This window comes from Rattus norvegicus, chromosome 2, assembly GCF_036323735.1.
Source record: "Rattus norvegicus strain BN/NHsdMcwi chromosome 2, GRCr8, whole genome shotgun sequence".
NCBI lineage: Eukaryota > Metazoa > Chordata > Mammalia > Rodentia > Muridae > Rattus > Rattus norvegicus.
This window is the reverse complement of record NC_086020.1, coordinates 214,172,514-214,195,824: the sequence shown is the minus strand read 5'-3', so window position 1 is coordinate 214,195,824 and position 23,311 is coordinate 214,172,514. Positions and strand designations below refer to the sequence as shown.

Genomic DNA, 23,311 nt, shown 5'->3' with positions numbered 1-23,311 from the left:
CTCCTGACTTCTGCGGGCTGGAATGCTCTCTTCCTTACCTTAAGTACAGAATTGCAGAAGGGCAGACAAGAAGATCACCTATCCTGCTTCTTAGTCATCAGGACCCAGATAATCAACACTAGTGTAACGCAGCAATGCTAGAGGGCACACTTGCACACTTATATTTCACCTCAGACTCCTTACTAGCAAGAAAACTTAGGCCCAATCTGTGTGCCTGGCCCCAGAGTCTGGTCTCCCTCATTATGGCCAGAGGAGCTGGCCATTCTCCAACCTCCGACTTCACTGGTTCTTGGAGTATTTTCCAGCTTCTGACTAGTTACCCAGTGAGTGAGTCTCGACTGATCACTGAGCTCTGAGATTAGCAAGACACTACCTGACTTGGCAAAGAAGTTGATCAGGGCATCTGTTTCACAGCTCTTGTACAGATCTGCTAGCTGGGTGCTGCAGTTTAAGGCGACATTGTGAATCCGGAGTCTTCGCTGACCACCGATGGTCGTGTAGAGCAGGGCACACTGCAGAAACAACATGGAGGCATGGCTGTTACTGACCGGGTCCAGCCAAGCTAATTTAATCCCATTGGCATGTATAAAATCGTATGTACAGATGAATGCTTTCTTAAAATTTCCAGGGTTTTCCCATTATTTTTAAAGACTGACTAATCCCTGGGGGAAGAATAACTAATTCATTCACTGTAACCTGTCCATGGTTTAAGCTATTGAGCTAGTCCTGTGTAAATATCTGTTCACATTTCACACTGACTTGCATTTTACAGATTTTACTACCAAGGATCTAGGTCCAGAGGCAAAGTTGGCATGCATTCACGGCTCTGCCCAACCTCACTTCCCAGGAAAAGGCATAGCTGGTTTTGATGGTGCACTCAGGTCTGCTGGAACACAGCCGCTACCCAGGCACCTGTGATTCCAAACCAAGCATTAAAACCCTTCCTCATCCCATGTCGACCTCTCTACGCCTTAAGTATAAGCTGATGCTTGATAACTATGATCTTTAAATATATTTTTATTTTATTTCTTTGATATATACTCAAAGCCGGTCCTATTCCACTTGCTTATGATATAATGCTCAGAATCCCAGAGGCTAAATTGTGACCCCTGTGTGCTGAAGTCCTAACCCCCGCAGCCATGCACCTTAGAATAAAACTTCCTTCGGAGGTAGGACCTTTCTTTTTCTATTTTGAGATTAATATAATCCCAACATTTCTCCCTTCCCTTTCCTCTCTCCATATCCCCCAAACACCCCCCACTCCCTCATTGAAATCCATGGCATCTCATTTCGCTAATCGTTATGGCATGTGTGTGTATGCACACATGCATTCCTCACTAGAACACTGTATAACGTATAATGTTACTTGTGTGTGTTTTCTGGGCTGGCCATCTGGCGCTGAGGACCAACTGGTGTGCTCCTCCTCAGGGAAGAGCATGGACGTAGCACCTTTAAAAGGGCGAGTTAGCTAAAATGAACTAACGAGCGGAGGGCCACACGACTACAGGAACCCTGGACACAGGCACTTCACGGAAACCAGTTTGCTGATGCGTGTCTTCACACCAACGGCCAGGCCAATGACTGCCGTGCATACACACACCCACCGACGGGTAAACCACACTAGAGAGCTCTAAGGACTCATGCTTTGGAGAAAGAGTGGAGCTTTGCTATGAAGGGAGGAGCACACTTGGTGGCTTGGTCACCTGGATCAGAGCCCCGACATCTTCACTGAGCTTGTCATCGTGCTTGAACTCCACGGTCACCGCCTTATCACAGTCGATGGCTGCCATTTCCACATCTGTGGTGTTGTTCATGAATATCCCACCGAAGAAATCGGTGGCCCTGAAACCTAAGGCACGGGGAGAAAGGAAAATTCACATCTGGAAATCTGGATATTCTTTGTTGTGCTGTTACTTCAACAGACAGTGCCATGCCAAAGAGACGTGAAATGGTGTGCGCGAGGATTACCTGTGCTGGTCCGAACCCTCATGATAGCATCGAAGCCTATTTTCTTCTCAATATCATTCCGGAGGTCGTTCAAAAACCTTTGACTATCCACGTGTACCTACAAGGTAAAGTATGATCAGTGGCCACCAGGGGGCAGTAAAAGACTTCAAATAATATTACTTTAATTTTATATCACATTTTATATTTTGATTTTGCACACTTACATGAACATCTTATGTATACACATGATCTTATGAAAGTACATAATCTTTGGCAGTGACTCTTAAGTTTTAGTAAAATACCACCCTTACCTATTTTTTCATCCTCAAAACCTTTGGATGAGAAGAACAGTTACTTACTTTGCAAATAAAGCAATAACATAAGGGAGTCACTTAAGGGTCTAGTGTTAGACATAGGAAACAATGCATGGATTAACATTTTCACTGAAGCTGGAGAAAGACACCGTAAGGGTGGTGGTGTAGGTGCGGAGATTGTTAGTGGGCGTCTTTTATTTAACCATACTCAGTTCAGTCAGAGTTCATACAGAGTCTGGAGAATAAACACTTCCCTGGGACTTCTTGACTCCTCTTTTTTTTCTTAAGGATTTACTTATTTATTACGTATAAGTACACTGTAGCTGTCTTCAGACACACCAGAAGAGGGCATCCGATCTTATTACAGAGGTTGTGAGCCACCATGTGTTGCTGGGAATTGAACTTGGGATCTCTGGAAGAGCAGTCAGTGCTCTTAACCACTGAGCCATCTTGACTCCTCTTTAAAGCATATATCTCTGAAAGCTGCTCACAGCCCACACCTAAGCAATGCTAATGGAGCACTGGAGCGTGTGCTACTGAGTGGAGACTCACCGAGAACACAACTTCGATGACAAGCAGCAGCCAATGCTGTATCTCTGACCTTGTCAGGTGAACCTTTATTAGATTCTCACCATTTCTGCTTGACAGGCACAGAGAGGTGCACACACTCACGCAGGCACACACAGACTCTCGTTCCCAACCCCCAAAACAGAGAAAATGAAAGGAAACAGAGGCACCACAGACAGTACTCATAAAAGATACTTCAGGTACACACCAGATGCCTGACTGTGACTGTGTTCTTGGCTGTCATTTACACACGGCAATATTATCTAATGGAAGACACTATTAAAATTTTTACTTTTAAAGTTAAGAAGTAAATGCTAAGATATGATTCAGTCTACAACGATGCACATAAAAGCTGAGGGGATCAAGCCCAAACTAGCACTGACACTGATTACGAAATGCTCCATTCCTTATTGCAAGGGCCTCTCCCATTGGATTACGACAGCATTTCTTTTTTAATAGCAGATGAAATCAATAATAAACTTCAGTATATTGATGCGCAAGTGAAGGGCTTTTGACAAAAACTACACAGAACCAGCACACTGAAACCCATGAGGGAGTGAGATCAACGGCGGTGACGTCAGCGCCTCCTGCCAACACTGCCCTGGATCGCTGTGTAACTAAGTCACTTCAGGGACGACGGCTTCCATGTGGGACCCCAGTGATACCCCAGCCAGGACTTTATTAAGAAGATGGAGGGTTCTGATCTACTCACTGGAGAAAGAACTGAGACGATTACACTATGCCTCGGAAACCCAGAATTCTGACCAGATGATTGTCTGACTTTTATCACTACTAAGATCTCATATTCAAGTATATCTGCAGACATACGTTTGTCCAGAAGTCTTCAAAGGGTTCTTAAAGCTTCTTTAAAAAATGTATTTCATTCTCAATCTTTGGTCTTACGTCAATCTTAGTTAACTTCCAAAACAAATATGCAACTGGCTGCTGCTTTATCACTCGTAAGCAAAAATGGGGTGAGCATTTGTCATCTGCTAGGAAAACACCCCTCTGTGATCAGCTGCCCTGTGGACGGGCCCCTCCTCAGGAGGAGACAGTGTCCATTCTCTGTGTCTAAATACAGTGACACTCCAAGACGCAACTGTCCGCAGGAGAAGCGTGGCTGCGCCTATCCTAAACTGTCCTGTGTGCCTCAGTCAACTCGGAGGAGGCGCAGCGTTAGTCCAGTGGAAGAGGAGAGGGTGTAATGAGCTGAACCTGCCTCAGATTTCATCAAATTAAAACAAACATGCAGTTACATTTTCAAATATCATCTTAGGTGTCTCTACCAAGTATACTTTCCCTGCAGCAAAGCGCACGACTCGGGTAGGATGAGCTCAGTGTGTGTGGCTAAAACCGGTGGGAAGGCAATCAAACACACATGGTTTTCCATTGCTTGAATTTACTTTTGCTAACTGTCCACAATGGGACACAACTTTCTTAACCCACAATCTAAGCATCAAACGTAAACTGGGCTGGGGAGATGCCTGAGCCCTGGAAAACACTTGCTGTGCGAGCTTTAGGACTTGAGTTTGGTCCTGAGCCAGGTAAACACATAAGACAGACATACACAACAATTAACTCTTCCCAAAACTCCCAGGGTAAGGCAGGAGGCCCAGACAGGAGAAACCACCAGAAAGCTAGCCAGCCTAGGGCAGTGCATAGTGCCTGAGTAGTGGGAATAAGGAAGATTCTACTCCAACTTGATGTAGGAGAGAACTGACTCCTGAAAATCCTACCCTGCCCACCAGAGGCGACACAGCATACCTACATACACTAGAACCCCACATCTCTCTCTCTCTCTCTCTCTCTCTCTCTCTCTCTCTCTCTCTCTCTCTCTCTCACACACACACACACACACACACACACACACAACGGGGTGGGTGAGAGACAGCACAGAAAGACAGAGACAGACTCAAAACTCAAACAGGAAGGAGTTAAGAAGAACAGACAGCTTGCCGCTTACCTGAAAAACATTGTATTTGTAAAGGGATCCTCCCGTGAGCAGAGGAACCAGACCCAAGGAAGCCACATCCACAAACTGACTGGGAAAGAGGAACAGAGTCACCGAGCAGCTGTTGGCTACACAGTCCTTGGCCAGAGATTCGTAGACAGCTGTTTGGGGCTGGAAAAGTATCTAAAGAAAAGGATAAAAGAAAATAAGAGGAAAAAATTATTAAAATTTAAGTTTCTATTAAAATTTTTAATTAAAAATTCTAAATAGGAAAAATGTGGGATTTCCCCCCCTCCAGTTAGGTAGACTGGGCTAATGAAATAAAACAGTTGGTTGCCTTCAGGTTGATACTCCAATACCCTTACTGGAGCTGTCCCTGCCCTCCTCAGTCTACCGTCCGGAATGCAGCTCCGTGGATTGGATGGCGCTGTGTGACTGAGGTGTGTGTATTCAGTCAGAAGCATCTTCCATTGGAGACTGCTCATGGCTGCCATAGTGTCTCGGGTTTGAGCAAAGGCTTCTTTTCGGCATTGGACGCCTTTGCTTTGTGACTAGCGTCTCATCCTCTGGTGAGTGAGGTCACCAGGCATTTGTGTTCCCCCTGCACTTTTCTTCATGCAACCCCCACCTCCATTTCTCCAACAGCCTCACAGATCACTCATGGAAGACGTGATCATGTATAGACATGTCAGATATCAGCAACATGAAATCCTTCAGTGGTCTACAGTTGAAAATACTCATGAAGACGGGGACCCCTTGTAACATTGCTTCAGCGACACCTCAGAGACCAACGGGTCCCAAGTACCTACCTTCTCCTTGTCTGTGTTAACCAGCTTTTTGTCGTCTCTGTTCTTGAGCTTTCCCGGTGCTTCGGCAGTAGGCAGGGACGAATGGAAGATGAAGAGCTTCCCAGGGCACTCTGCTGCCTGCAGAACCACACAAAACGCTGTGGATTAAGATCTCGTTCTAAGGGAGTCATACACAGATGGAAATCACACCTCGCTCCACTCAGAAGGGTAACAAAGGAAGCAAAGGAACAAAATGCTGTTGAGGAAGAGGACAAAGGGGCCTCTTGTATGTTGCTAGAAGGAATGCACGCCAGCCAGGTCAGTGTGGAGACGAAAGTGGAGCCTCCTCCGGGAACGGAAGAAGAACCACCATGCAGGATGAGTCTTCCGAGAAACACTGCTTGTAGACCACCTTTACAAACTGGACTTCTCCCCAACACGTAACCAAGCTAATAATGTGCTTGGAGGTCAGTGATCGCCATGTAGTCAACCTGCGTACAGACTGTGTACTCAGCCTGTTCAGAATTAAGTGACCTTTGATGAAAACGGTGTAACCAATCAGAGGATGGACTCCCTGACATAACATGTGCTCCGTTTCTCCGTGGTGACCCATGCATGCCACTGACTTGGGCAATATATGTGTGGGTGAGATGTGGCGGCCTCACCTACGGCCATTCACGGAAAGCAGAGAGGCACTGAAATCAACAAAAGGGGTTAAAGAGAACAACACACGAACATAGACCAATACCATGGGACTCTGTCTCTGTGTGCTGTTCTGGTCAGTGGGGCCAGAAAAGCAATTTCCTCTCTTGTGAGACTCCTATAGAAGACTGATCAAGACCTAAGCTCCTCTGTTCCGTGCTACCATGGCTGCTGTGTGTGCTGGTCAGCACAGAGAATGGCGTTTGTTCAAACGCCTGATGAGGCCAGGATTCTTCAAATGCAATCTGGCTCACTCTTGGGTTAGAACACCAAGGGTTAGTTTCTTTTCTTAAATGTGACACTGTCTCGCCTGATAACAAAGATATGTACTTGTGGGTATATAGACAAAGTCCCCTAAGGCCGCACAGCACAGTGATACCTGAAAATAACCCTTCTTACTACAGTATTCTTCCTTCATAGTCGTCAAGTAATAGGATGGCTCTAGGTGTCATCAATAGCGACAAAGGACATGAGTGCATATTGTGTTCACCAATAGCGACAAAGGACATGAGTGCATATTGTGTTCACCAATAGCGACAAAGGACATGAGTGCATATTGTGTTCACCAATAGTGACAAAGGACATGAGTGCATATTATATTCAATCTTACTCAGCCACAAAGCAGATGGAGATCACTGCTGGCCAAGGGATGCAAGTGGAGATTACCATAATGAGTTAAATATGGCGGACTCAGAAAGACGACACATTTCCTCTCACGTTTGCCTCCTGTGTTTTATATACACTCATGTGCATATGACATCTAGCAGAATAGATATCGGGGAAGGGAAAGAAACTAAGGAGGGAGAGGAAAGAGGGGATACCGGGAAATCCGGCCCATCCGGAACTATCTGCAGTGAGGAGTATACACCAGGAAAGCATCTGCAAACTGCCTGTTGCTTTTTAGGTTTAAAACGTTCCGCAGCACTAACTTCGTCATGAAAGCAACAGCCGGTATTTGTATCTGAACTGTCACCATCATCGGTCTCCTCAAATGTAAATGACCCTCCCCTTCTGTTTCTGCTTTCCAGGCAGTATCTAGTCTTTTACTGTAAAAAGGAACTGGAAAATCTCCTCAGATGGAGACTTCCTGTGTTAATCAGATCAAACTAAAAATATTTCTCACAGTCACACACAGCTCTCAAAAATATAAAGTCAAGTATTTCTTGTCTGAGCCATCTGACTCCCCTAAAGAATTCACTAAGTTCCTTGTACCCATGTAGATGGTGTCCAGTCACAGAAACCTTGTCATTTGAACTGTAGATGTTAGGACCACAGGTCCAGTTCCTACAGGCTAGGGTTAGAATCTTAGCCACTGTGTTAGCTTTTCTATGCTTCATTCATACCATACGTGATGCAGTAGACACAGTAACAGAAAACAAGAGTTGGAAGACTTTAATGGCTCAGTTAATTATAATAAACACACTTGATTGTCCTACTCAGGGTCCTGCTCAGGGCCATTAAAAAAATTCAGCGCTGTAAAATTATACAGTGCTTGGGGCTATGAAGATGGCTCTAAAGATAAAGTGCTTACCATTCAAATGTAAGGACCTGATTCCCAACACCCACATAACAAAATAAAGCTGGTAGGTACAGTGGATACCTATAATCCCAGTACTCAACAGAAGACTAGCCAGAAATGGCGAGGTTCCAGTTCAGGACAGACTCTACCTCAAAGGAAAAAAGAGCAACATGGGATCATACCTGAGGTCAACTTCAGGCCTCTATGCACACACACACATACACACACACACACACACACACACACACACACACACCCCACACATACACTCACACTCACACCACACATATATACACATACCACACATATCACACATATACTCACACACATACATACATACACACACACACAGCACACATACATTCACACACACTTTCCCCACACATATACTCACACACACACCACACATGCACACACACTCACCACGCACACACTACACTCACCACACATACACATACCACACACTCACAAAGCATACACACACACACCACACTCACCACACATACATATACCACACACACATGTAGCACACATACACACATACACACTCACCACACACACACACACTCACACTCACCACACAATACACATATGTACACACATACACACACACTCACCACACACACACACCACACTCACCACACAAACACATACCACACACACAAAGCAGACATATACACTCAGCACACACACATACACTCACCACACAGTACACATATGCACACACATACATGAATGCACACATGCACACACATGCCCATACACACAATCACATTTGTATACTACACTACAATACATACACAGGGAAAAAAACTTAGAATACAACACACATACACAAAGATGTATACAGTAGCTATATCTATTTGTTCTTACTCAGTCGCTTCATTGTGCAGCTATACTCTCACTGACTGCAGACTTACAAAGCATTTTCTATCTGGCAAATGGTTTACACCCCTACAAAATTTGATGTCTTTGCCAAAATTTGACCGTGCTTGCAAGAGGGAATCATTCAAAATGAGATAACTGGCGTATATCCTTCTGATTTCAGTAGAAAACGCTTACAAAGGGCAGGCCTTGAGAACTCTGTGCAAATTCACCTTCTACATAATAAATAGTCCTTCTAAGAGACTAGCATTAGTATGATTAACCAACCAGCTGCCTCCTTTGCTGTCTCCCCACTCTAGAGCCAGGACCTTCTAGGATTCATGACACTGTCTCCCACCCTCATGCAAGCTGCAAGATTCTGTAAATGAAAGACTTCCTGAAGAAAAGATAGTTTTATATCCCCACATTGGGCCTCTGCCTTTCCCTCATTAAGTGTTCCATATTGTCTGTGAATATAGTCTCCTGATGGATCTTAAAATTGAATTTTGCTCCGGAAGTCCCACACCCGCGGATCCCGGCCCGCAGCAGCTCTCTGCTCCCAGACCCGGTGAGAGAGAGACCCAACCGCCTGGTCAGGTGGGCACTCCTGAGGCTGCAGAGCGGAAGAGACCACCAACACTGCTCACCCCTGCCCACATCCCTGGCCCAAGAGGAAACTGTATAAGGCCTCTGGGCTCCCGTGGGGGAGGGCCCAGGAGCGGCAGGACACCTGCCTGAGACACCGCCGGAACCTGAAAGAAACAGACCGGATAAACAGTTCTCTGCACCCAAATCCCGTGGGAGGGAGAGCTAAACCTTCAGAGAGGCAGACAAGCCTGGGAAACCAGAAGAGACTGCTCCCTGCACACACATCTCGGATGCCAGAGGAAAAAGCCAAAGACCATCTGGAACCCTGGTGCACTGAAGCTCCCGGAAGGGGCGGCACAGGTCTTCCTGGTTGCTGCCGCTGCTGAGAGCCCGTGGGCAGCACCCCACAAGCGAACTTGAGCCTCGGGACCACAGGTAAGACCAAATTTTCTGCTGCAAGAAAGCTGCCTGGTGAACTCAAGACACAGGCCCACAGGAACAGCTGAAGACCTGTAGAGAGGAAAAACTACACGCCCGAAAGCAGAACACTCTGTCCCCATAACTGACTGAAAGAGAGGAAAACAGGTCTACAGCACTCCTGACACACAGGCTTATAGGACAGTCTAGCCACTGTCAGAAATAGCAGAACAAAGTAACACTAGAGATAATCTGATGGCGAGAGGCAAGCGCAGGAACCCAAGCAACAGAAACCAAGACTACATGCCATCATCGGAGCCCAATTCTCCCACCAAAACAAACATGGAATATCCAAACACACCAGAAAAGCAAGATCTAGTTTCAAAATCATACTTGATCATGATGCTGGAGGACTTCAAGAAAGACATGAACACACTTAGGGAAACACAGGAAAACATTAATAAACAAGTAGAAGCCTACAGAGAGGAATCGCAAAAATCCCTGAAAGAATTCCAGGAAAACACAATCAAACAGTTGAAGGAATTAAAAATGGAAATAGAAGCAATCAAGAAAGAACACATGGAAACAACCCTGGATATAGAAAACCAAAAGAAGAGACAAGGAGCTGTAGATACAAGCTTCACCAACAGAATACAAGAGATGGAAGAGAGAATCTCAGGAGCAGAAGATTCCATAGAAATCATTGACTCAACTGTCAAAGATAATGTAAAGCAGAAAAAGCTACTGGTCCAAAACATACAGGAAATCCAGGACTCAATGAGAAGATCAAACCTAAGGATAATAGGTATAGAAGAGAGTGAAGACTCCCAGCTCAAAGGACCAGTAAATATCTTCAACAAAATCATAGAAGAAAACTTCCCTAACCTAAAAAAAGAGATACCCATAGACATACAAGAAGCCTACAGAACTCCAAATAGATTGGACCAGAAAAGAAACACCTCCCGTCACATAATTGTCAAAACACCAAACGCACAAAATAAAGAAAGAATATTAAAAGCAGTAAGGGAAAAAGGTCAAGTAACATATAAAGGGAGACCTATCAGAATCACACCAGACTTCTCGCCAGAAACTATGAAGGCCAGAAGATCCTGGACTGATGTCATACAGACCCTAAGAGAACACAAATGCCAGCCCAGGTTACTGTATCCAGCAAAACTCTCAATTAACATTGATGGAGAAACTAAGATATTCCATGATAAAACCAAATTTACACAATATCTTTCTACAAATCCAGCACTACAAAGGATAATAAATGGTAAAGCCCAACATAAGGAGGCAAGCTATACCCTAGAAGAAGCAAGAAACTAATCGTCTTGGCAACAAAACAAAGAGAATGAAAGCACACAAACATAACCTCACATCCAAATATGAATATAAAGGGAAACAATAATCACTATTCCTTAATATCTCTCAATATCAATGGCCTCAACTCCCCAATAAAAAGACATAGATTAACAAACTGGATACGCAACGAGGACCCTGCATTCTGCTGCCTACAGGAAACACACCTCACAGACAAAGACAGACACTACCTCAGAGTGAAAGGCTGGAAAACAACTTTCCAAGCAAATGGTCAGAAGAAGCAAGCTGGAGTAGCCATTCTAATATCAAATAAAATCAATTTCCAACTAAAAGTCATCAAAAAAGATAAGGAAGGACACTTCATATTCATCAAAGGAAAAATCCACCAAGATGAACTCTCAATCCTAAATATCTATGCCCCAAATACAAGGGCACCTACATACGTAAAAGAAACCTTACTAAAGCTCAAAACACACATTGCACCTCACACAATAATAGTGGGAGATTTCAACACCCCACTCTCATCAATGGACATATCATGGAAACAGAAATTAAACAGTGATGTCGACAGACTAAGAGAAGTCATGAGACAAATGGACTTAACGGATATTTATAGAACATTCTATCCTAAAGCAAAAGGATATACCTTCTTCTCAGCTCCTCATGGTACTTTCTCCAAAATTGACCATATAATTGGTCAAAAAATGGGCCTCAACAGGTACAGAAAGATAGAAATAATCCCATGCGTGCTATCGGACCACCACGGCCTAAAACTGGTCTTCAATAACAATAAGGGAAGAATGCCCACATATACGTGGAAATTGAACAATGCTCTACTCAATGATAACCTGGTCAAGGAAGAAATAAAGAAAGAAATTAAAAACTTTTTAGAATTTAATGAAAATGAAGATACAACATACTCAAACTTATGGGACACAATGAAAGCTGTGCTAAGAGGAAAACTCATAGCGCTGAGTGCCTGCAGAAAGAAACAGGAAAGAGCATATGTCAGCAGCTTGACAGCACACCTAAAAGCTCTAGAACAAAAAGAAGCAAATACACCCAGGAGGAGTAGAAGGCAGGAAATAATCAAACTCAGAGCTGAAATCAACCAAGTAGAAACAAAAAGGACCATAGAAAGAATCAACAGAACCAAAAGTTGGTTCTTTGAGAAAATCAACAAGATAGATAAACCCTTAGCCAGACTAACGAGAGGACACAGAGAGTGCGTCCAAATTAACAAAATCAGAAATGAAAAGGGAGACATAACTACAGATTCAGAGGAAATTCGAAAAATCATCAGATCTTACTATAAAAACCTATATTCAACAAAATTTGAAAATCTTCAGGAAATGGACAATTTCCTAGACAGATACCAGGTATCGAAGTTAAATCAGGAACAGATAAACCAGTTAAACAACCCCATAACTCCTAAGGAAATAGAAGCAGTCATTAAAGGTCTCCCAACCAAAAAGAGCCCAGGTCCAGAAGGGTTTAGTGCAGAATTCTATCAAACCTTCATAGAAGACCTCATACCAATATTATCCAAACTATTCCACAAAATTGAAACAGATGGAGCCCTACCGAATTCCTTCTACGAAGCCACAATTACTCTTATACCTAAACCACACAAAGACACAACAAAGAAAGAGAACTTCAGACCAATTTCCCTTATGAATATCGACGCAAAAATACTCAATAAAATTCTGGCAAACCAAATTCAAGAGCACATCAAAACAATCATCCACCATGATCAAGTAGGCTTCATCCCAGGCATGCAGGGATGGTTTAATATACGGAAAACCATCAACGTGATCCATTATATAAACAAACTGAAAGAACAGAACCACATGATCATTTCATTAGATGCTGAGAAAGCATTTGACAAAATTCAACACCCCTTCATGATAAAAGTCCTGGAAAGAATAGGAATTCAAGGCCCATACCTAAACATAGTAAAAGCCATATACAGCAAACCAGTTGCTAACATTAAACTAAATGGAGAGAAACTTGAAGCAATCCCACTAAAATCAGGGACTAGACAAGGCTGCCCACTCTCTCCCTACTTATTCAATATAGTTCTTGAAGTTCTAGCCAGAGCAATCAGGCAACAAAAGGAGATCAAAGGGATACAGATCGGAAAAGAAGAGGTCAAAATATCACTATTTGCAGATGACATGATAGTATATTTAAGTGATCCCAAAAGTTCCACCAGAGAACTACTAAAGCTGATAAACAACTTCAGCAAAGTGGCTGGGTATAAAATTAACTCAAATAAATCAGTTGCCTTCCTCTATACAAAAGAGAAACAAGCCGAGAAAGAAATTAGGGAAACGACACCCTTCATAATAGACCCAAATAATATAAAGTACCTCGGTGTGACTTTAACCAAGCAAGTAAAAGATCTGTACAATAAGAACTTCAAGACACTGAGGAAAGAAATTGAAGAAGACCTCAGAAGATGGAAAGATCTCCCATGCTCATGGATTGGCAGGATTAATATAGTAAAAATGGCCATTTTACCAAAAGCAATCTACAGATTCAATGCAATCCCCATCAAAATACCAATCCAATTCTTCAAAGAGTTAGACAGAACAATTTGCAAATTCATCTGGAATAACAAAAAACCCAGGATAGCTAAAGCTATCCTCAACAATAAAAGGACTTCAGGGGGAATCACTATCCCTGAACTCAAGCAGTATTACAGAGCAATAGTGATAAAAACTGCATGGTATTGGTACAGAGACAGACAGATAGACCAATGGAATAGAATTGAAGACCCAGAAATGAACCCACACACCTATGGTCACTTGATTTTTGACAAAGGAGCCAAAACCATCCAATGGAAAAAAGATAGCATTTTCAGCAAATGGTGCTGGTTCAACTGGAGAGCAACATGTAGAAGAATGCAGATCGATCCATGCTTATCACCCTGTACAAAGCTTAAGTCCAAGTGGATCAAGGACCTCCACATCAAACCAGACACACTCAAACTAATAGAAGAAAAACTAGGGAAACATCTGGAACACATGGGCACTGGAAAAAATTTCCTGAACAAAACACCAATGGCTTATGCTCTAAGATCAAGAATCGACAAATGGGATCTCATAAAACTGCAAAGCTTCTGTAAGGCAAAGGACACTGTGGTTAGGACAAAACGGCAACCAACAGATTGGGAAAAGATCTTTACCAATCCTACAACAGATAGAGGCCTTATATCCAAAATATACAAAGAACTCAAGAAGTTAGACCGCAGGGAAACAAATAACCCTATTAAAAAATGGGGTTCAGAGCTAAACAAAGAATTCACAGCTGAGGAATGCCGAATGGCTGAGAAACACCTAAAGAAATGTTCAACATCTTTAGTCATAAGGGAAATGCAAATCAAAACAACCCTGAGATTTCACCTTACACCAGTGCGATTGGCTAAGATCAAAAACTCAGGTGACAGCAGATGCTGGCAAGGATGTGGAGAAAGAGGAACACTCCTCCATTGTTGGTGGGATTGCAGACTGGTAAAACCATTCTGGAAATCAGTCTGGAGGTTCCTCAGAAAATTGGACATTGAACTGCCTGAGGATCCAGCTATACCTCTCTTGGGCATATACCCAAAAGATGCCTCAACATATAAAAGAGACACGTGCTCCACTATGTTCATCGCAGCCTTATTTATAATAGCCAGAAAATGGAAAGAACCCAGATGCCCTTCAACAGAGGAATGGATACAGAAAATGTGGTACATCTACACAATGGAATATTACTCAGCTATCAAAAACAACGAGTTTATGAAATTCGTAGGCAAATGATTGGAACTGGAAAATATCATCCTGAGTGAGCTAACCCAATCACAGAAAGACATACATGGTATGCACTCATTGATAAGTGGCTATTAGCCCAAATGCTTGAATTACCCTAGATCCCTAGAACAAACGAAACTCAAGACGGATGATCAAAATGTGAATGCTTCACTCCTTCTTTAAATGAGGAAAAAGAATACCCTTGGCAGGGAAGGGAGAGGCAAAGATTAAAACAGAGACTTAAGGAACACCCATTCAGAACCAGCCCCACATGTGGCCCATACATATACAGCCACCCAATTAGACAAGATGGATGAAGCAAAGAAGTGCAGACCGACAGGAGCTGGATGTAGATCGCTCCTGAGAGACACAGCCAGAATACAGCAAATACAGAGGCGAATGCCAGCAGCAAACCACTGAACTGAGAATAGGTCCTCTATTGAAGGAATCAGAGAAAGAACTGGAAGAGCTTGAAGGGGCTCGAGACCCCAAAAGTACAACAATGCCAAGCAACCAGAGCTTCCAGGGACTAAGCCACTACCTAAAGACTATACATGGACTGACCCTGGACTCTGACCCCATAGGTAGCAATGAATATCCTAGTAAGAGCACCAGTGGAAGGGGAAGCCCTGGGTCCTGCTAAGACTGAACCCCCAGTGAACTAGTCCATGGGGGGAGGGCGGCAATGGGGGGAGGGTTGGGAGGGGAACACCCATAAGGAAGGGGAGGGGGGAGGGGGATGTTTGCCCGGAAACCGGGAAAGGGAATAACACTCGAAATGTATATAAGAAATACTCAAGTTAATAAAAAAAAATTTGAATTTTGCTACCAATTATGGAGTATCTAAAGGTAGATTTAACTCCTTTTCTCAGGTCGTGATAGATTCCAAAAATAACCATTGACACCCATGTACAACTTTTTGCCCAACTCGGTTTTAAAGATTTAGTTATTTTTATTTTATGTGTATGAGTGTTTTCCTTAAGTGTATGTAAGTACATTATGTGTATGCAATACCTATGGAGGCCAGAAGAGGGCTAGGATCCCCTAGAGTTACAGGCAGTTGTGACCTATAGATTTGCTGAGAACTGAACCTGGATCTTCTGCCCGTGTAGCAAATATCTCTCCTGCACACAGTTTGTTGGTTAATAGTACTAATGTTGGTCTCTCAGAAAATCGATTTATGCATGTGTCAGACAGAGACTGAAGGAAATATAGGTTTTACCTCATGGGAAGGGGAAAGGCTGAGCTCAGAACATGCTGACATAGCACAACAGGAAAGCATAAGGCCCTTAGTTGAGTATTTCTCAAGGATATTTGAGAATGTGCACAGGACTTTCCAAACAGTCACTGTTTATCTTTGTATCATATCCCCTCCCCTTTTTTGCTAATTTTATATGCTGTGTTTGATTTAAGAAGTTTATTATATTTATATATCCTATATGCATGTGAAGTACATATACTCCATACATATTATAGGTATATAATATATATTTGTGGTATAAATAATATAATTAGTAGCATATATAACTACACACACATACACACACACACACACACACACACACACACACACACACACACACACGTTTACTTGGCATCTATCTGAATGAAAGAAAAGTTGTAAATCAAATGGGGAGCCCAGTTCAGAAGTAGCTTCACTTAGATGCAGTAAAGCAAGTTTCCATTTTGATGCTTCTTTGGTTTCTACTCCCTGCCCCTCATGGATGGGATCCCATCTCTGCCCTCTGTATATGATATCCTCATCTGTTGACCAAACCACAGTCCTGGACTTTCCCAAGTAACCCTTGGCCTCCCCACTCCCTGCTTTTACTACCAGAAGAATCGTGTCTTGTATTACAGAATTAAATCTCCTCTGCCACACGTCATGAAACTTAGGAGAAGGACAAGAAACCCTAGGTTGTCTTGCAAAACACAAGCACTTAATGATTATTTTATTGATTGAGAATAAGGAATGAGTGAGTGAAAGGCCCCTCAACATCTTCTTTGCATATCCTCAAGCTCTTGTCCCAGGTACAAATGAGTAACAGCTACAGGAGAGGATTTTAGAGACTTCTTATGGAAATTATATTAATTTAAGTCTGATTTTCAGCTACTTAAAACCTGACTTTGTATTCATGAAATCAGGTGAACTGCTACATTTGGATACTAAGTTTTTTTCTCATTTTAAAACATGGACATTTCTATATTGGCTAGTTTTGTGTCAACTTGACACAAGCTAACGTTATCTGAAAGGAGGGAACTTTAATTAAGAAGATGCTTCCGTAAGACCCAGCTGTAGGATATGTTCTTAACATGTGACTGATGGGAGAGGGTCAGTCTGTTGTAGGTAGAGCCATCCTGAGGCTCATGGTCCTGGGTTCTATCAGAAAGCAGCACCCTATGGCCTCTGCATGAGCTCAGGCCTCCAGGTTCCTGTCCTGTATGAGTTCCTGTCCTGACTTCCTTCGATGATGAACAGTGCTGTGGAAGTGTGAGCCAAACAAACCGTACCCTCCCCAAGTTGCTTTGGGCATGGTGCTTCACCACAGGGATGATAACGTTAAGGCAGTTTCCATATACTTCAGTATTAATATAATACACATTAATATAACAATAAACATGAATAAAACAAAAACAATGTAAATGGTAAAGACACATGAACTACAGTGAACCAGACTCACACATGGACAGCATGGAACGCTTTATGCTACACTAAGCGATGCACAAGTGACTTCAGGGCATATTATTATTGTTACAGACAATGACTTGACAGAATTGACATTACATTTCAGGCAGATAACAGACTGTCATCATTCACCTCAGACATGAGTGTGTATATGAAATGTCTCTTCTAGACTTAATTTAAAGCAGTAGAATGATGTTTAGAGTCCTTTATGAATTCTAGTGTGTGGAGAGATTTACTTACGAACTTCTCCTCACTGGAGGATAGAACATCACTGACAACAAACCAAACATCTTGAAGCGAAAAATAAAAATCCGGATTTTTGGGTTGCATGTTTTTGTGATGTGGAATGTCACCTGAACGCTCAGAAGCCAGAAACCCTGGACAAGAACCGGACACTAGGTCAGACTACAGAATCAGATGCAACATTCACGTGAGATCCGTTCATGAACCTAGGCCACCACCATCCCTGTGTACCTGTATTGTTCCTGTCACTCATTCTATTTTAAAACTTGGTATGGACTTAATTTTAATAATCTAGTTTTAAAACTGACTTCGGGCATAAGCTGTCAAGGCCAACACTGCCATCTTTGATCCTATGAAGACAAAATGTTGTTTGAGCTCAGCCTTCCCAATGGGCACAAGGACAACCTCTACTTACCCCAGTCAATGAAGCCATGTGCATGAGTCACTTTCCTGACACAAACCGTCCCCAACTTCCCAGACACAAACTGTCCCCAGGCTGTACCCTTGTGTGTTTGAAAACCCCAAGGATAGGTCAATATGGGAATATTTCTCCTCGTATCCTACAGTAATGATTTGAGTGAACCAACTTTAAAAACAGACCATAAAAAGTTCATCTAAAAGCCAAGGGGAGGGGCTAAGCTGAAATCCAGAACAGCATCGGCTGTTCTGGTGTTGATGGCTCTGGGGTGTAAACACTGAGCGTGCTTGTGGCCTGGGTCACTTCCTCCTGAAAAGTGGGAAAGTTTAGAAACCCTAACATCCCAGGGTTTTTATGAAAGCTGTTTTTGATAGATGAAACCTCCGTTTTAAATCTGTTATAAACTTTATCAAGTTGAGACGGTCGTTCCTCACCTTCAGGGCCTCCATGCCAGCCTGGATGACAGGAGCAAAGACTGTCTCGTTTTCATTGGAGTCGGCAAACATCTCAGGAATCTGGTCCAATAAACTGAGGAAAACAGGTGGGGAAAAGGTTTTAATGCTCAGCAAGTCTGTCATAAACTTCAGAAACTAAATCACTGATGTTACAAGCCCAAACGCATACGGGATTTACTTGCTGAACAGCACAAGTGGGTAACTGTCACCCACGGGGAATGGGCAATCTGATAAAGACACTCCTTAGGGAAGGACATTTTAGCATACTCTGCCACTAAAACCTACTCTCTGAACAGGACACTTACTAAATTATCTTTTTGTGGATACTTTTTGATTCATTATATTACCTATTTATAATACCCAGAACTCTTTAAAGAATACTCTATCTTAACATGAATATGCGCATGCAAGGAGTGCTCCCCTTCCCTTCCCTTCCCTTTGCATGAAGGAGAAAGAAGTTAAAGAGTTGAAAGTAAATATTGTAAAAATGGTCTGTGCACCAGAAAGAGGTAAATCTACCATAAATGACAAGAGTTGTACAACCTGCGCCCTAACCCCCCGCCCCGCCAGTGACAGAGCCAAGCAATCCTTATAGTTGAACTGAAAAACAAGGGACTTCAAACACACATCTGATTTGCATCTAATTGGAAGAAGGTTGATATTTACTTGTGGATCACAGACTGGGATTCTTCATAGTTGACAAGGAACCCATCCAACAAAGGAACAAAGACCTCTCCAACATCCGTCACCACCATCATCTGAGGTTGGGCCAGATTACTCTTCACGTTAAAGAAGTGGAGAACTTTGTTGTATGTGATGAAACCAACTCGAATTGCAGATTTCTCCTCATGCTCCTCCCTAAGAGGAAAAACAGAAGGTAACTGAGGCAGGAGCTCTTAAGAACACAGAGCTTGCTCTATGAGATGTGGAGAGCACATCGCCTTCATCAGTTTTCTGACTATGAGGCAACGCGTCTCCTTAAACACAACATCCATGTCTCCTATAGAATATAGGAGATGCACATCTACAGTTCTGGTTTTAATTTCTCTTGACTTTCACAGCTGGAAGGGATAGGAATTACTTCAAACATAAGCAGGTTAACAAAGGAAAACATTCTCAAAATTCTAGGTCAAGGGTTAGATATTATGAAAACATTTGGTCATATTTGCTCATGTATTTTTTTTCTTTTCTTTCTTTATTTACTTTTGGTCTTTTCAAGATGGGGTTTCACCCTGTAGCTTTGGCTGTCCTGGAACTCACTCTGAAGACCAGGCTGGCCTTGAACTCACAGAGATCCACCGCTCTGCTTCCGAAGTGCTGGGATTAAAGACATGTGCCATTACGCCTGGTTTAATTTCAACTCATAGGAAATTAGACTGAGAATTTGCATGAACAGCCTGGGCTTACTACATTTATATAAATAAAATGTACAGAACCAATGAGACGCCTGAAGCAACAGGAGAGAAAGGACGCTCACAGCACTGACAGGACAGTTGTTGACATCAGGGAAGGGCTTCGGCTCCTGCATGGCACTTCTACTGCACATCTTACAAAATCTCAGTGCGACAATAGCTAGATCTTAACAACACACCACAGAAACATATAATAGCAAGTGAATTACACTTAAAAAAAAACCCTCAAATAATAATCAATGAATGAGAAGTGTGGTGTGTGTGTGTGATATGTGCATGTGTGTGTACATGTCTGTGTATGTGGTATGCATGTGGTGTATACATAAGCACATGTATGTGTGTGGTGTGTGGTATGTGCATGTGTGTGGGGTATGCACATCTGTGTACATGTGTGTGGTGTGTGCTTGTATGGTATGTGTGCGTATGTCTGTGTGGTATGTGCATGTATGTGTGCATATGTGTATGTGGTATGTGCATATGTGTGTGTGGTGTGTGCTTGCACATGTATGTGTGTTTATATATAAGAGATAGAAGTACAAGTAAAAAAGGAAGTGGGAATCTCCACAAAGAAATATCTCAGAAGGAAATCTCAGCTTCCACTGAGAACTCTAGAGTACTAGCTGACAAGAACTGATTTTGACCTGTCCTGCTTCTTTCTCCCTGTGGTTTTGATAAATGGGTAAAGTTTAAAAGGTTCTTATAACCTGTTGCAAAGGCAGTGAGTAAACGTTTACATTTGGGACCTTTGCAATGCTCTCAGAAGTGAGAGTCCTCATGGACTAGATACCCACATGTGTAATTACACTCATGTACAGCCGCATGTATGTCCCGAGCCACGTGCAGCTGCTGTGCTGCCCTATGCTGTATCTTGCAGACCATCCTGTGCTGCTTCTGGGCTTTCTCTGCCTCCATTATTAAAATCTTGCTTGTCAAGACCAAACATAAATTCTTCCTCCTCTGTGAAATCTCCTGAGGCCACCGGCTAGAAGTAATTTCCTCTTTTAAATTCCTGTAAAGCATTTTCACTGGACTCTCAGTGCAGTTGGAAGCTAGAGGAAGGGAAAGCCCACGTTATCCCCTGCCCTGAGTCTGGGCCACTCGGGAGTCTACTGCAACGGTGGGACTGGAGTTTTATTGAAGATGACATACATGCTGGTAAAACATGCTGGACTTTGGGGCAGCAAATTACAGCCTGTCATGGTTAGTCCTGATTGTTCGCTTGAGAGGATGGAGGATCAACTGAGGGGCAGATTTTTGGGCTTGTCCGTGACAGAGAATGGAGATTAGGTCAAAGGCTCATCTTGAATGGGGGCGGTAACACTCTTCGGGAGGGGTGGGCGTGTCCTAGACCTGATAAAAAAGCTTGGCTGGGGAGGTGGCTCAGAGGTGAAGAGCATGGAGAGGGCTTGCAGAGGACCGAGATCATTTCCCAGCACCCATGTCAAGCACAATTTCCTGCAACTCTAGCTCCAGGGGCATTAGAGGTTCTTTTCTAGAGAGGCCTCTAGGAATCTTCTCTCATATGCACATATGCATAATTAAAAATAATTAGTGGAGAGGGAGGGGAGGGAAGGGGAGAGGCTCGAGAGAGCTGTATAGTGGTATTCACTTCTTGCTTCTTCCTGACTGCAGATGCACTGTAATCTGCCTCCCCTTCCATGATGCTGTATACCTTAAACTGTGAGACAAAATAAATGCCTTCGTTCTGCTGCTTTTATAATAGAAATCCAAAGTTAAGTGACAATGGTGCAACTCTGGTTTAAAATCAGCCTGGCTAGAAATACCGGCATGTGCAATGAACACATGCTACAAGTCACGGGTTTATTTGACAGTTCATCAGCACATCATTCCTTCACCTTTGTCTCCCAGTAACCTTTCATTGCATAAGTAAAACCGTCTGATAAACCATGAGTGACTGATTCTCTTTTCATAGTTAAAAGTAGAGTCAAATAAAGAAACACACACACATACACACACACACTCACACACACCCCACATGGACCACATACACATACAGCACTTACACACACACCACATATATCATACACACACACACACACACACACACACACACACCACATACACCTCAACACTATAACATATGAATTACATTACATGAAGAAACTCTGCCTTTCCATTTAGTTCTGTATAATTTTGAGAGGTACTTGAATAATTCTGTATAATTCCTTAGGGTACATAAAGGATTCTGTATAATTCTGTATAACATGAAGGACTCTATAATTCTGTGAGATACAAGAATGATTCTGTACAGTTCTGTAAGGTACATGAAAGATTTTGCATAATTCTGTGGAGTACATGAAGAACTCTGTATAACTCTGTGAAGGACTGTGTATGATTCTGTGGGCTGCATGAAGGACTCTGTATGTCTCTGGGTCCATGAAGGACTCTGTAATTCATGAAGATGCCAGGATTAACAAGCTTACTCTTCCACCCTTCAGCCGCCCTCTCCCCTACTGCAGCCAGAATGTTTAATAGTATAAATCTGGCAGAGTAATACAGCAGACATTAGGAAGCAGATAAACCACAAAATTCCAAACTCATGAATTTTTAACATTTTTAAACAGTTGTGTTCTTTTGTACTCTTTGTGTGTATTTATGTGTGTATGGGTATGTATGAAGGCCAGCAGACATCACAGGGTGTCGCCCTCAGGACATTATCTACATCCTTTGAGACAAAGTCTCTCATTGGCCAGGAGCTCACCAATTATGCTAAATTAGTTCCGGAAACTGAACTCAGGCTCTTGCACTTAAAATAAAATAAAATAAAATAAAAGGCAAGTGATTACCAGCTGAGCCATCCTGCCCGCCACATTTCCAATATTTTAGTTTCAATGTTGATTGAAAACAGACAGAAAGTCAAAATAACCCAATGGTTTGATATGAATAACTAATAAATGATTTTTAAAGTTTTTCTTTCTTGTTCCAAAAGAGTCAGGAAATCTAGAAACTTTATAAGGCTAGGTGGTACAATTTCAAACAGAAAGGAAAGGGGCTTCTCTTTTCAGAAGACTCAGAACATTCTAGAACACCAAGCACATGTAGACTGTTGTCTGCCATGTTAAAAAAAAAAGTCGCCTGCTTTAGAACAAAAAGAGAAATCAAATTGACAGGGTAGTCTACATGAAATAATAAAATAATAAAAAATAAAACTGCATATGTGCAGAGACCAAGACAAGTTTCAGACAGAAGCAACCAGGTTTCTTTTTAAAAAATGAAGATGTTTGGCCCCAAAAGGTACAGTTCAGAGAGATTTGAACAGGGTTGGGAGCAACCAGCTGTGACCTTCAACTTTTCTCTCT

General features: G+C 42.6%; 1 protein-coding gene across 2 annotated transcripts in view; it reads right to left on the bottom strand.

Annotated features, from left to right (window-relative positions):
- Sec24d (SEC24 homolog D, COPII coat complex component) overlaps nucleotides 1-23,311 on the bottom strand; it is a 108,018-nt gene that overhangs the window by 15,331 nt on the left and 69,376 nt on the right. For both annotated transcript variants that reach the window (XM_006233272.5, NM_001309453.1), the window contains exons 12-18: nucleotides 19,246-19,437; nucleotides 18,559-18,652; nucleotides 5,589-5,705; nucleotides 4,792-4,962; nucleotides 1,969-2,065; nucleotides 1,704-1,849; nucleotides 374-512 (exon numbers count right to left, since the gene is read on the bottom strand). In XM_006233272.5, the coding sequence (XP_006233334.1) occupies nucleotides 374-512; nucleotides 1,704-1,849; nucleotides 1,969-2,065; nucleotides 4,792-4,962; nucleotides 5,589-5,705; nucleotides 18,559-18,652; nucleotides 19,246-19,437 (956 nt within the window). The remainder of the gene's footprint in view (nucleotides 1-373; nucleotides 513-1,703; nucleotides 1,850-1,968; nucleotides 2,066-4,791; nucleotides 4,963-5,588; nucleotides 5,706-18,558; nucleotides 18,653-19,245; nucleotides 19,438-23,311) is intronic.